Raw genomic sequence first — 15,452 nt, 5'->3', positions numbered from 1 at the left:
CCGAGCGGCACCCAGAGCCCAGGAATACAGACAGGACTTTCCAGCGGGCAGCTGGAGGCAGAGACCGGGGCCCAAAGTCATACCCGTGGCATGCAGGGTAGGGGCACCCACCGCAGGCTCCTACCCAACAGGGCAACCCCTGAGGGCTGAGCTACTCAAAGGATGCCCCAGAGGGAAGGGAGGGAGGACCACAGGCAGGCCAGGGAACTCTGAAGCAGAGACACATGTGGGAGGGCTCTCACCAGCGGTGCATCGGTGCATCGGCCAAGACACATGAGTATGAAAACAATCCCCCAGCTCCTCCGGCCTGCGGGGGACAGGCTCTCAGTCCAGCAACGAGCAGCTGGGGAGTACCCCAAGTCAGCCCCATCTGGACTGGACTACAGATCGGAGAGGGCCCGGCCAGGGCCTGGGGAGAACCAGCAAAGTTAAGGCAGTCCCTGGCTCTCCAAAAAAGCTTCCAAATGCCGACTGGGCAGGGAGGGGGTTTGGTAGAGCACAGGCTCCTCTGGGCTCTTGGCAGGGGCTGAGGGGTCCCACAGACCAACAGGGGCCAGAGGCTGAGGTCCTGTTCACAGCAGGACTCCTCCTAGGGAAGAGGCCTCAGCTGCCACGGCCCACTGACTGTGATGGCCCTGGAATCTGCCCACGCCTCGTCTCTGGGAAAACCTGGGGAGCGGCCAGCTGAGCTCTGCTCTCAGGGGTCACATCCGGAGCTCCCTCCCATACCTGCCACACCACCCACCAGACCTGTTCCTGGGGTGCTGGGGAGGCATTCTCGGCACCAAAAACCTTGGAGGGGGCAGGCAAAGAACCCGCAACGCACTGGCATCGGGAATCTTATAATCAGTGATCCCGAAGTCCACCTGGCCCACTGCACAGAGATGGGGAGACCGAGGCTCAGGGGGGCAACAGGGCTTGATGGGGATGTGCTTGTGAACAAGTGAACACCTGTTTCCAGAGCACCAGCTCCATGCCAGGCTCCGGGGCAGAGCAGGATCCCATTTCGCCCCCATGCAAGCCCCAGCAACACCATTATGCGTGCGGGAGCTGAGGCTCAGAGGGCAAGCTCTGTTAAGTGAGGTGGCCACGAGGGCTCCCTCCTCTCACTCAGGGCCCTCCCCACGAGGCAGAGACCTAGCGGAGGCTGGAGGGGCCAGCCCATGGGAACACAGATGTTGGTGCTGGTTGAGGCAGGTGAGCCCGGCAGCTGCACCTCGGCAGGGCTGGGGGACCAGGGGAGGCTGGGCCCAGGACAGGCCACAGCGGGCTGGGCCCATGCCTTCCACTCGGCTCCAGGGCCTGGAGGGACATGGCAGCTCCATGGCCAGCATTTCAAAGAGCGAGCACATGGCTACTCCAGGGAAATTCCCAAGAGGATGCAGGGGTTTGAACAATGAGAAGCAAACCTGATACTCGCCCCCATCCCATCGCTCTTATCATTGGGGGAGCGATACATATTTATGAGCTCATAATCCTTCCTAATCACCCCTACATCACACAGACGCACAAACTCCCTGTGGCTCAGGCTCATACATAATTATTAGGCACTTCCTCTGTCACCGCCTCAGTCCACCAAAGGACGACAGGACGCAGTGGCGCAGAGTAAGTGCGGTAGTGGGGGAGCTGGGGATGGGAGGCCCAGGAGCAAGGCTGGGGAGCCAGCCACACTCAGCAGCCTGGGGGAGCAGGTGCCCCCCTCAAGGGTTCCTCTGCCACAGCCTGGAGCCCCAGACGAACCACCCCCTACCCACCCCGCCGCAGGGCCAGTCCCCAGCCGGCCCAGGGACACAGCCCAGCTTGCAGGAAGCTCTCTCCAGGGGCCTCGGTATGAGGGGGACAAGGAGGGCAAGGTGCCTTACCTCGGCCCCACATCTGCCTTCCTGCCTGGAAAGGCCCAGGAGGGGGAGCAGGGTTTGGAGGATGGGCCTAGAGCTAAACGGGGGGAGCGAGGGCAGGTAAGGGGTTCGCTCTCTTGAGACTGGGGCAACAGCGGACTCAGGCTGGAAGAAGTCAGTGCCAGGACTGAGGAGAGGGGCTGAGAAGAGCAAGGACCACAGAGCTGACAGCAGGTCTCTAGACGGAGAGTAGGCCCCCGCCTGTGCGTGCTCCCCAAGCCCGGGCAGGTCTGCACTTGCATTATGGAGCTCAACAGAGAAGCAGAAGTTGAAGTGATCTTAGGCAAATAATTTTTCTAAACATTTCCTCAAAATACCCAATCCGACTCCTTCCTAGCATCCTCCTGTTCGTGTATTTTGTGTCTAGCTTGCAGACAGGGCAAGGCCTACAGGTGAAGAGGTGAGCGGGGGAGGAGGGAGACCATTCCAGGGGCCCCAGGACTCACTTGCTGATGCCCTCGAAGGAGGCCTCCCTGCAGATACTGCCACTGTCCGTGTTGACGCCACGCTGTGGAGACAGAGGGAGCATGAAGGGCGGGGGCAGGCACATGGGGCCGCCCTATGGGGTCCCCACCACCTGCAGGGGAGCGCCTGCCTCCTCCATCCAGCCTCAGGACTGGGGAAGAACCTGGAGCCCCCACCCCTGCCCAGCAAACATATCCCTTCCTGCCGTTCAGGTAACTCCCAGCCAAGCCTGCCCTCCCACCCCTGCTCAAAGGCAAGCTGTCCGTTCTCTGCCGCAGCCTGAACCTGGAGGAAAGGAAAGGGCCGCACAAACAGCATCCCAGGTGCATGAAAGCCTCCTCCCTCAGGTCACTTTGCTAAAACCAGCTCAGGCTGTGCAGGCACAGACGGGGAGTGTGCACACACTCCCCACTGACAGGGTCCAAAAAAGCACTGTCACATCCAGCCCTCCCGGAGATGTGGGTAGGACCCAACTCTGGCATGATGGGTGCTTCTCAGTGACACCACGGAGCTGTGGTACATCCCTGTCCTTCCCCTGACTGGGAGGAGAGTGGAATTCAGACGAGAGAGGAGACAAAAAGGACTCAGAGAAAAGTGTGCCATCCCCAGAGAGGCAAGGCGTTCCGAAGCGCCCTTCTTCCTTGAGAACGGCAGGCCAACGTTGAATAATGCCCCCCAAAGAAAACACGCCGGGCCATCTCCGACCACAATCATCTCACGTAATCTTCCTGCTCGGCCATCAAAACAGCAGAGCGGAAAAAAGACACCATGTGAAGTGCTTTTAAAAAAAAAAAAAAACAAGAAGAACTATTTCTGAACAAAAATCGATGAACGAGAGAAAAGGGTCACTTTGGGAAGAACAGTTGTACACTCTCCATATTTGAAACTCCCCAAGGTCAAAAAAGTGCAAGAAAGCTGGTTCTTCTCTGAGCCATTTCGCTGCCAGAGGGCCCCCACAGCCCTATTTAAGGCACCAGGGGCCCACCGGGCACCCTGACCCACCCCCAGGCCGTGGCAGGTCATTCAGTGTACCCAATTCTATATCTGATGCCAAAGAGCCCAACAACCTTGCAGACAGGCACCACAGGTGTGTCTTTAAAATTCTATTAACAATGGAGGAGACACAGGGTGGAAGCACATTGATATTCTACATCCACAAACTCTGTGAGCTCGGCCTGACACAAATACGTTCTCCAGCTGGGTTTTAACCCTTGGAGTAGGCGTGGCGTCTTCTGCCAGGACCCGGCACATCTCAGGGACACTGGAGGATGGAGGACGTGGTCCCGGATGTATTCAGCCATCTTGAAGGAGGTGTCACTACGTGTTACCGATGACCATTCCTCCAGTTTCCAAATCCTCTGCAGGGGTAGGCAGCTCCCTAAAACCTTTCCCCGTGGTGCCCAATCCCTGGACACCAGCCACTTACCAAAGTGAGGAGGACAGAGGGGTTCTGTGACGTCAGGACACTGGCGATCTAAAAGGTCAGAAAGAAAAATCCACTTTAGAGCAATCGCAAAGACATCTGATGGAGATGATACGCCACCATGACTTAACGATGTCAGCTCACATTTATGGAGCCAGTGGTTAAAACCAGGCAGTGATGCTGTTGTCCACATCCTGCAGATGAGGAGACCGAGGCTTGTGGACACCAAAGGACTTCTGAAAGCCACATGGCTATCAAGTGGCAGACAGGGATTCACACCTACACCTGGCACACCTTCCCACATGCCGCCCTGCCTCCGGGCCCCACACACATCCCAGGCTCCACGCCGCCAGACCTGCCCACCCCGCAACAGCCCCCCCCGCCAGGCCAGCACCTCTGTCCACCTGCCAGTCCCTCCGGAAAGACCTGTTCCAACTACCTCTTAGGCACTGATCCCAACAGCCTCCTGTCCCCAGGGCAGACACCTCCCTCCCTGCCCCCCATTCATCTCCTAGACTGTGTGGAGGAAGCTTCCCCCAATCCCACCCTCTGTCCCCCACCCCAAATCCCCACTCTCCATCCCTCCTCCACCTTGACCCACTCAGGCCTCATGTCCCTGCATGCTGGCTGCTTTCTATCCCAACCCCATGAATGAATGTGCCACATAACCTCATCTCTCCATGCCTCTGCTAAGGCTCTGACCCCTGCCTAGAATGCCTCCTCCCCTCCTCAGCAATAGTAAAGCCTTTTGTTACCCAGACAGATTCATTCACTCCCTCATCTCCTGCCCCATTCCCTTGGCAAAGTGCCCACCACACTGCATTAGCCACAACATTTGTACCCGAGAGCACCAAGCACCCTGGTGGGAGCATTTTCTTCCTCTCCTGGCCCCCACGCCTCAGTCTGCCCTGCATCTTGGTTACCGAGGCCCCTGCCGTATTTGAGCCCCCACCCCCACCCAAAACTCTTTCACACCCTGACATGGGCGTGAGAAGGATTTGTTGTTTGTTGTTTTAACAGCTTTCCTGAGCTATCACTGACAGGCTCTACAATGCACATATTTAAAGTGCACATTTTGATAAGTTTTGACATATGTATGTACATGTTTTTTAATACTGAGAGGCTCCCAGAGAAAATCTGGAATATACTGAAAACTGTAAGAAGATAAAATACACCTACAATCCCATCCCCAGAGACTTTTTATCTCTGCACATGAAAACAGAGATCTGTAATGACATCTGATCATATGAAGTTACACACTTCACCTGTTTCCTGAGATGAAGTATTCTCCAGCCACGGGAGTTTTACCAATCTCTACCGCCGGGGGAGGGGAAACGCCCAACAAGCCCCCGATCATGGCCTGTGCCGGTCCATCCAGACATCATCTCATCTAACCACCTGGGAAGTTGGGGCTACTTGTGTCCAGATTTCACAAATGAGAAAGCCGACAGGTTCAATCATTTGTCCAGGTTCATGGTTAAAAACGAGCAGAGGCCAGGGTTGAACATACGGCTGTATGGCTCTCTTAATGGACACAGCACAGTTCATTTATTCATTCGTTCCTCTACTGGACACTTAAATAACTTCCAGCGATTAACTAGTGTTGGAGAGGCCCTGACAAACACTCTTCTATACAAATCCAGTTTCTTACCATAAATTCCTTTAAAAATGTATTTCCTTAAAAAAAAAAGAGAGAGAGAGTGACCCAGTAACACCCCTGGGTGAAAAGCCATACGCTTCATTGAGGGTTTTGATGCTGGTGGCCAGACGATCCTCCAGATGTGTGCCAGCCGCCCTCCCCCCACGGCGCACAAGGCTCCGCCTCCCCAGACCCTCCTCTCTGACTCCTGCCATGAGGACAACTGAACCCCCTACCCCCGCCTCTGTGCTGCACACACCAACAGCTCAGCTGAATCCCTGCCACTCCCACAGGCCCTCCTGGAGGAGGGGGGACGCATTAAAAGGAACAAGAGCTGTGCATGTCGGGCCCCTGGGTGTGCTGTCACGTCGACAGGAAGGGTCTCCATTCATCAGCACAGAACAGCCCCGTCAATGACGGTGGCAGGACTGGAGAGCGAGCAGGCACCCGGGGACGGCCACGTGCCACCGCCCTTGGCAGAGGGGAGCCAGATCACAAATGCACGGTCTGGTGGTTTCTCTCTCGGCGATGGCTCAGGACGTGCTGGTTAGGAATGATGGGGAAAGCAGGCCTCTCTGTGCTGCCTGGTGCGAAGACGGGCCGAGAGCCGACACACCAAGCAGGCCGGGCGTCTGCCAGTCCTGGCAAGACGGCGTCTCTGGTTGATCACGACGGCCTGAGTGGGCCCTGGTTCCCTCTGCGGTTGTAAAACCTCTCCCAGCCTGGCAACTCCGTCGGCCCTTCCACGTGGAGACCCATTAGCACTACGTTCTCCTCAGCACACCCCGGGCCCACGCCTCAGAAATAAAGGAGGCGGGCTGCGCCTGTGTGTCGCCAGCTCAAATGCAGCTCCAGCGCACAGGACGGCTTGCCTCTGTCAACCCCAGGCCTCATTTCCACGGAGTGCGGGCCGCGGGGGACCCATCAGCCTTCCCAAACCGGCGCTGTTAAATGCCCCTGACGTGCTGCATCCACAGCCAGCATCAATTTCCTGGGCAGCCAGGCCTCGCTGGCAGGTTGAGGGAGATGGCACAGGCAGAACTGATCAGAGCCTTGTGCAGAGGGGCCCTCCCTTGGGGACACTCAGAGGCTGCCCGAGGACCCTCATGCACCCTCACGCTCAGGGCCCCAGCCAGGCCTGCTGGCTACTCTGCCTGGGTGACGGGCCAGAGAAAGGGGCAGAGCAGTCCTTAACCAAGCCTGCCCTGCTCTAGGGAGCCGGGCTTCACCCTGCGAGCACCCAAGCTTGTGAACTGTTTTGGGGCACCTGGCTGGCGCAGTCGGTTAAGCGTCCGACTCCTGGTTTTGGCTCAGGGTCATGAGACTGAACCCCATGTCAGGCTCCACGCTCCATGTGGAGTCTGCTTAAGACTCTCTCCCCCTTGCACGCACACATGCTCTCTCTCTCCAAAGTGAATAAATAAATCTTTAAAAGCAACTGTTTTTCATGGCCGTCTGAAACAAGGGTGCAACTTGGTGGCTGGCAATGCGTCTAAAAATCTGAACTTGTTTCTAAAATATAAGCATCAGGAAAGCTCACAAACACCATGGATCTGCAGCTCCTCCTGCACAATTGGGAGTTTCCAGCAACTCTGGACCAGCAGTCCCACGTAGCAGCTGTCCCTTCAGAGGTGCCACCCCACCCCAGAGTGAAGCACCTGACCAGCTGTCAACAACGAGCCCCCGTCTCCAGTAAGAATCAGAGCAGTAAGTCAGGACAGAATTGATGAACCATGACAGTGACGACGACGGGACACAGCGGACAGCTCTTGGACCCGAGATCCTGTCCTCTGAACTCCTCTGAAGGCTTCATTTAAGATTCTGCTTCGTAAATACAGACTGAGAGTGGGCTGCTCTGTGGGGTTGTGATTCTGCACGACAGGCTTTCCTGTCCCGACGCTCCAGACCTGCATCCCTGTATCTGGAGGCCAGCTCTCCTCTTTCTCCCCAGAAGCCACAGGATGAACGGAGCTGAGGTTCCCCCAGACACAGAAGCAACAATGTCAGACTGTGGCTGGGCAGGCTGTAGCACAGAGACGCTCTGACTCAGTGGGGCTGAGTCCCGGGCTGCCCCCTCCAAGTTTATGGGAAGGTCAAGGTCCCCAAGGGCAATAATGTTAAAATGCAGTTTATGGAGGCAGAAGGGATACACCTGCCAAAGGAGAGGGTCAGGAACAAAATCAGAACTAAGGATAGAGCAGGTCACTGCTCCCTAATACCTAGTACGCACTCCCTAGTACTTAGAGATACAAAGTAAGTGGCAAATGACCTCATCAGGGCATGCAAATAAATGTTCAGACTATTTGAGATCCTGCACCCAAAGAGATCAATACAACAGGTCACGTGTATTAACAGACTCTTTAGATGCTATGAGTCACCCCCAGTAACTTGGTATTGAAATCCCAGGATAAGAAAGATCCATCAAAAGCCCCCTCTCTCTACAACCCAACCGGGCAGCAGGTGCCGCAGACACAGGCGCCCACGGCCTCGTCGATGCGAGCTGCACTCCTTCCCCAAGGCCCTCCTGACCAGGCACCGCCCTGCCAGTCACCTTCTGCAGCAGCTGGGCCCTGGCTGCTGAGTTCAGCCCTGGGTCTCAACCAGCTCTGACGCCCACACACCCCTGGAACCAGGCAGGCAGAATGTGACAGTAATGTCTGGGGGAAGGAACTGGGCCTTAGAGACAAATATAAAGCAGCAAAAGGCAGACTAGAGAGCAGAACACAGCCAGTATCCAGCATGTCCACCGCAGGCCCCAAGAGCCGCAGTGGGAGGGGCGCCAGTGTGGACCAGTCAGCAGGGGATGCAGCGGGCTGGCAAAGGCCTCGGAGCTCGGGTAGGACACGGGGGTGGGCATTCTAGGGCAGCAGAACTGGAGCAGGACCATGTCTGTGTGGGGGACAGTACTAATGCGGGCCTGCGTGGGGCCAGGCGTCCTCCAGCAGACTGTGCCGGGCCCCCGCTCCGGGGCTGAGACACACTGCTTCTTCACTGCGCTGTGGGTCTGGCCAGGATCCCTGCAAACCTGCCTCCCACCCAGTGCCGTCATTCCCCAACAGAGCCTGTGTCCTACCCAGGGTAAGGGGTAGCTGCTTGGTCTCCAGCTGGCTGGCTCAGCAGCTGCTTCCACACTGATCCCCAGCTCTTAGGTACGTCCACGTGCGATCTCGGTCTGGCTGGGGAAATGTGGCGTGGGAGGGCCCCATCCAGCTGACCCTGCCAGGCTGGGGTAGACCTTGAGCAGCAGGCCTCCTGGTGCTTATGTTCTACCTAGCACTGACCTGCACACGGTGTGGGGGGTTGTAACAGCGCCCAGGGACAGAGCAGTGAGGCCTCCCTGTGGGCCTGGCAGTGGCTGCAGTGTTGGGGGCCTTGGTCCCCCAAGGAGACCATGGGGGCGCATAGCTGCGCTCTCACCTCTGCCCCAGCCCCGTCCCATCAGCCGTGGAAGTCAGGGGCAGCGCCTTGTGACTGCCTGGATTTGGGACAGATGCAGAGCCTCCCAGAAGGACAGTCATTCACCTATCCAGGCCACATGACACCATTGGGCATCCACACTGGGAAGTAGATGAAAGCCAGGAAACTTCCAACTGTACCCCACCCCACGGGGCTCTCAAAGTCTGGGGCTTTTCTGGCAGTGGCATCTGCAGCCAGTGGCGGCTGTGGGGAGGACCTCCCAATATGTGGAGGCCCGGGCTGAGCCCGGGGGGGACATTGAGATGAGACCTCCCAGACACGTCCTCCTTCTGGGAAGCTCAGCAGCCATAACCCAGGTACCAGAAGCCTCCAGCCACTGAGTCAGGGGCACTGGGCCAGGCAAAGGGGGGGGCCTCTTCAGAGAAGTCTGAGGTACACGTCCTGCCAGCGCTCCCCAAATGAGGGCACTGCCACGGTGGCTGGTGGCCAGGTGGTGACATCCCACCACAGGCCGCCAGGTTACGGCCGTGAGAGGAAGGGGGTGAGGGAGGCCCTCGACGGCTCAGAGAGGAGTTGGCTGCTACTGACCTCGTCTGTATACTGGACGTCATCCACGGCATACTTCTCCTTGAAGTACTCCTTGGAGTGGATCCTCAAAGAGAAGCACAAGGGACACCAGGGTGAGGGTTTGGCCACACTCGGCACAGGCTGCCTTCCCGCCCCCAAGCCCAGACCGTAAAGCCCCGGGCCACAGAGTGAATGCTGAACTGCACCTGCCTCCCCAGACCTCCCCCAGCTGACCTCCGCCGTCCTCAGAGCCCGTGACCCTGGCCACCAGCAGCAAGCATCTACAGACCACACCTCCCCCTTCACCACAAGTGAGAGCCCACGGAGGGCCAGCCAGCATTCCCTCTGGGGCATGAAATAAGCTGCCTCCCAGGAGCCCCCCCCATAGAGCTTCTTTAGAGGAATGTTTTAAAATTAACATTTGAAAGAAGTCAATATCAGTATTACTCACTGTGATGAGAAACATTCAAGCTTACTCATCACCACTGAAAAATCAGCCATGAAAAGACAGAGACAAAGGGAGGAGGAGGTTGGGCCACCCCCCAAAGGGCTCTGGGTCATGGTCGCAGTCTGGCAAGCAACCCCCCACCCCAGCCTCCTGGTCAGTGGCTGAGTTGATGTCACTGCTGGTGACAGAGCTCACATGAGGTGGGGCACTAGCCACATGAGGGGAGGGTGTCACCAGCCAAGTCTAATGACGCACACACGCCATCCTGCGCCATCCCACGCCTGGGCACCACATCAGCACGGGGGGATAGGCCCCAGCCTGCCTGTGATTACATGGTATTCTAGTCACCAAGTGTTAGATCCGAAAGAGGCCTCAGGGGAAAACAGCAGATGGTTTTCAGCCTGTGCTTCCTGGACTCTCAAGGGCGAGCAGATGACAGGAGGGTGAGGGTGCCAAGGACAGGGTGCCTGGGGAGGCCCAGAGAGGCCAGGGGAGGAAGCACACTTCTAGACTTGGAAAGGACCATCTCCAAAAGCGAGCTCCCTGTGCCTTTGAGTGACTGGTGTCACTGGCCAGGAAACAGAAACCCACTCCCCTCCCTGAGCCCTGCACCAAGACTTCTTCTCCGTCTACCACAGACAGCTCACTGACCCTTGGCGACTAAGTGGTGACACTCTCAGCCATGCACAAAAGCACATGCCATAAGGGTGAGGTGGGGCCATCGGTGTCCTCACCACATCCACCCTCCACTGCACCGGCTGCAGTCCCAGCACCAGGACGGATGCCCTGCATCCTCAGCAGGTCTCCAACCCACCTCTGGCCCCTTGTCACTTCATCGCTTGCAGCTGTGACAGGCATCCAGAGCAAACTCCCAGAAGATTTGGGAAATGCCAAGAACCTGCTTTCAAGGGATGCTTCCTACAGAGGGCATCTCAGCCATCACCCCAGGGAACGCATGCCTGCGTGCCCTGCTGGGGAATCTTGGCCGTCAGGCCTCCGCACAGACCTAGACTTGAGACCCGGGAACGTCTCCGTGTACTCAACCTGAGGTCAAGGTCTTCACAATGTGGAACCAGAAGAGATGGGAGGAGGAGGGATAAAGGCGAAGCAAACACAAGGTAGCCGTGTCCTGTGGGCGGCCCCAGGGCTGTGTGCCCACCTGTCCACCCCTCGCCTGCCAGCCACAAGCCATCCACTTGCCACAGGAGCCAAGGAGCAGCCAGGGCCGGGCAGCCCACAGGAGAGCCTGCTGCCGCCACCCTGATTATCTGGGAGGAAGTGAGGGCGGGTGCCAACTCCCCAACATGCCCCCTGTCCTCCTCAAAGACGTCGAAGGACACAGTCCAGAGCACCCAAAACCACCCAACTACCACAGGCCTGGTTCTCAATAGGAATGATCACTTGACAGATACAATCTGAAAAGCCATGAGCATCTTTTCTGGCACTCTGCATGCCATTCTTTCCGAAAGGGCAGAGATAATTAAGTTTGAACACTACCTATTGTTCGTGTTTGGCGGCTAATTATGGTAAAAATAATTTAAATGTCACCCGAAGGGATAAGCCAGCCACCAGAGGCTCAGCAGCCACGATCTGGCAGGGCTGACGGGAGAAGGAGCTATACGCCCACGAGAGCCGTACAGAACTGGCAGGAGAGGTCATGGGGCAGCTACAGACCCACCGAGGGCCAGGCGGGTGGCAGCCGCATGGAGGGCCTGCATCCTGCCCTGCCTGGAGTCTAGGGTCCCACAGCGCAGCTCGTGGCAGATCCCACCGTACAGCGGGTCCAGATAAAGCCACTGGACCGGGAAAGAGTGGGTCACAGGGGAAGCCGGCCCCACCCCAGAAACTCGCCCTTCAAAGGGAAAGGACAGCTCTGGCAGGAGAGAGGAGATAGCGCCCCATTCAAAGGCACTTGTGCCTTTGCCACCAGCAGCTGGGCCCGGCACGACTTAGAGGAGGCCTTTCCCAGAACTCAAGGTCAGGGTCGACACAGTGAGTAGCAATACCCCGTGCGGGGCCTCCTGCGGGAAGGAGACATTAAAGGAATTCGCGTGGTGCGGACACAATGGAGCTCTCAAGAATATGAAATTGCCAAGCACAGGCCTTGCCGGCCAGCTGGCCACCTGCGTGCGGTTAATGACTAAGTAAGAGGACCCAAGTGCAGCAGTCACCATCACTTCGCAGGGCCCTGAGTCCGCCTTCAGCTGCCCCCACTGCTGCAGCCTCTCACGCTGCTCACGGCCTCCCCAACGGAGGTCGGCAACCACTTCGAGAAGCCAGAGAAACGCAGATCTCTCCAAAGCAATGCAGGTGCCTGATCCTGAGGACCGTGCCTGGGAGCAAGGGGCCCTCTATGGGCACTGAAGCTGCCCCGTACTGAGTCACAGAGACAATTCCCTGCCTGCTCAGAGGACCCCAGACACCGTGCGAGCAGCCAAGGCTGCCACGGGCTAAGCCCGGTCCTGACAAAAATGATGGGAGACACTCACATCCAAATGCACCAGACTTTTGTGAGCCAAGATTCCAAATGAAAACAAATTAGGGGCTACCACACTCCTGTCCCGAAAAAGGCCTGGGGTGAGGAACAGGCCGGGCCCCTCGGCGTCTTCTGCCCTGACAACAGGACCCTGCCCTTTACGCAGGAAGTGGCAGATCTGCAGATGGGAGTGCTGCTTCCCTGGACTACTTTGGATTGCGGTATCTGCCAGATGGATTTTCAAAAGCCATCAGATAGAGACTCAAAAGGAAGCTGAGGAGCTGAAGGTCAAATGTTCAGTCTGGTGGGGTTTGATTGCAAAGGCCAGGTAATCCCAACAGCCTCGCTCCTGAGCCCTGTTGATCACGAGTGTCTGGAAACAGCCACACGCAATCAGATGTGGCCACTCCCCAACTCCAGTCCCAGACAACCAACCCCTTCGCCACTGTCCCGCTATAACTGAGCCTTCTCTCCCAAAGGCTCGGGACATGGGGGCCAGGAGAGGACACATGGGGGCAGAGGAAGGGAAAGGTCTGCCTGGCTGGCCACACTGGGGAGCCAGGTCTGCAGGAGATAAGGGTCTAGCTCTCTGCTGTGGGGCCGGAAGGGACTGACCTGCTCATTCTGGCCTGCCCGGCATGGAGCCTTTCCAACAGCGAGACCCATGCGGCAGACCCATCTCTACACTCAAAGGTCACGCAAGCCTCTATGTCCGCACCAGATAATCAGCTGGCTCAGCAAAGCAGGGCCAGACTAAAGGAGAACTTTTTTTGTAAAGATTTATTTATTGGGGCGCCTGGGTGGCTCAGTCACTGAGCGTCTGCCTTCGGCCCAGGTCATGATCCCAGGGTCCTGGGATCGAGCCCCATATCGGGCTCCCTGCTCGGCGGGAAGCCTGCTGCTCCCTCTCCCACTCCCCCTGCTTGTGTTCCCTCTCTCACTGTGTCTCTCTCTGTCAAATAAATAAATAAAAAATCTTAAAAAAAAAATTTATTTATTTTAGAGAGAAAGAGAGAGAGTATGTATGTGCACGAGCAGGGGGAGGGGGAGAGGGAGAGGGAGAATCTCAAGCAGACTGCCCGCTGAGCATGGAGCCTGACTCGGGGTTCAATCTTACAACCCTGAGATCATGACCTGAACTGAAACCAGGAGTCAGATGCTCAACCGACCGAGCCACCCAGACACCCCTAAAGGAGAACTTTAACAGCAGCCCTGAAAACCAGCCATGGCCAAAGCACAGAACATTATTCCTGTATTACTGAGGATTACACTTCAGAATAGCCAACTGCTAACAGCTGTTCCCTGACCAATCAGGTCCTGGGTTTTAAACCCTCCAGTCAAGTGCCATTTGGCTCCCCAGATGGTGGCTGTGGGGAAACATGATGAGATTTGCTCAGATTTTCCCACTGGATGGTGGAGTCCCCAAGGCAGGGACAGGCCTCTCCGCCCACAGCCCTGGAGGATGTCCACCCTCCAGGACAGGCACTCCCCGACTTGACGCAAGACAAAGCAGCAGACGGAAAGTCCAGTGAGGCCCTGCTCAAACCCTCCCCTAGCCCCCCATCCACGCCCACATCTCACGGTGAAGCCCCTCCGCCCGCAGGACTGGCACTCCCAGAGCCAGCAGGCAGGGTCCCGGGGCAGCTCAGAGGGCAGCCAGGTCAAAACCACGGGCGCTGCCCAGGCACTGGGGCCCCAGCTGTTTCTGGGACGTGCCACTAGCAGGCAGGGCAGAGGCCACAGCTCCGTGATCACCTCACGTGAAGGAAAGGTTCTGGAAGAATCCTCTTACCAAGACCTGACCTACACTCTCACCAGGAAACTCCTCAGCATAGCTGTACCAGTTACCAGGGCTTTGTAGCAAACCATACTGACATTTTTCATGTTCACGGACTCTGAAGGTCCGGGCTTGGGACAGAGCCCAGAGAGGACAGCGTATGTCTGCTCCACGAGGTTTGGGACCTCAGCAGGAGGACTCAAAGGCTGGGGTTTGGAGTCACCCACTCTGGCAGGTAGTCTGGCTGTCAGCCGGAGCCCCCCAACCCCCGCTCCCATCCATGAGGTCCCTCGACACAGGTGAGTGTGGGCTTCCTTGCAGCATGGCAGCAGGGTTCAAGGGCAGGTGTCCCATGAGCAAGAACCAGGAGTCTAGCCACAGGATGACCCTGCCAGCTTCACGCATCAAGGCAGTCACCAGGTCTCGACCTGGAGGAGCGGGAGGGCGGGGAGCCCACCTCTCCATCGGGAATGGCCACAAATATTCCTGGGGCCACTTCTAGACATCACAAGCTGCCTGTCCCTGGCATCTTTACCACCGCATTTCATTGTCACAAAAGGTAGCCATCCGCACAGTGCCCATCGCCATGACGACAGCCCCGGCAGTGCCTCACAAGCAGCCTTGTCACCGTCCCACAATAAGGAATCAGAAGCCCCGATAGTGATAAGACCTGCTCTGTGAAGAGGCCATGCCCCGCCATCCAGCCAGCTTCCAGCAAGACTGACCCAGGCGGCCTGCACAGGCCACACCACCACCCAGAACCCGTGCCTCTTTAAAGCAGGACAGTCGTAAGGATCCAACCAGGAATATGCTAAAGGCCGACTATCAGGGCTACAACAGGATGGGGAGGCAAGAGTTGGGTGAGGCGGAACCACCCTCCCATGAGCACCCATGTCTTCAGGCCTGGCCCTGCTGATCTAGCAGGAGGAGGGGTCCCGGAAGATCGGACGAAGGAGGGCCTGCCCCAGGCCAAACCAGCGGCCAGTGTCTCTGCAGGTAGAAGACACCATGGCACAGCAGGCAGGGAGGTCCAAGGGACAGAGCAAGACATCTACCATGGCCGGCCTCCCCTTCTGCAGCCCCCTTCTCACCCCCTCCTAGGGCTGGGCGGTGGGGAGCTCCGGGGGCTCTCACTGGGCCTGGCTCACCTTGCCCAATGCACCGCCCCGTCCCTCAGGGAAAAAGCAGCACAACCTTCCCGTGTTCACCCTAACCCAGGCTTGGAGGCCAGTGGGAACCTGCTCATCACAGCAGGGACCCGTTTAGGCCATCTGCCCCAGGGCCTCTGAGAGGGCCAGGACCTAGGTGCCCAGCCATGCCCTCCAAAGGCCAACTGGATCGG

General features: G+C 57.6%; 1 protein-coding gene across 3 annotated transcripts in view; it reads right to left on the bottom strand.

Moving 5' to 3' along the window:
- PEPD (peptidase D) overlaps window positions 1-15,452 on the bottom strand; it is a 116,020-nt gene that overhangs the window by 89,336 nt on the left and 11,232 nt on the right. For 2 of the 3 annotated variants that reach the window (XM_044911485.1, XM_021700755.2), the window contains exons 4-6: window positions 9,431-9,494; window positions 3,790-3,837; window positions 2,345-2,406 (exon numbers count right to left, since the gene is read on the bottom strand). In XM_044911485.1, coding sequence (XP_044767420.1) covers window positions 2,345-2,406; window positions 3,790-3,837; window positions 9,431-9,494 — 174 coding nt within the window. The remainder of the gene's footprint in view (window positions 1-2,344; window positions 2,407-3,789; window positions 3,838-9,430; window positions 9,495-15,452) is intronic. The other variant, XM_044911486.1, reaches the window with a different exon arrangement.

Source organism: Neomonachus schauinslandi, chromosome 16, assembly GCF_002201575.2.
Source record: "Neomonachus schauinslandi chromosome 16, ASM220157v2, whole genome shotgun sequence".
Lineage (NCBI taxonomy): Eukaryota > Metazoa > Chordata > Mammalia > Carnivora > Phocidae > Neomonachus > Neomonachus schauinslandi.
This window is presented reverse-complemented; position numbering and strand designations above follow the sequence as displayed.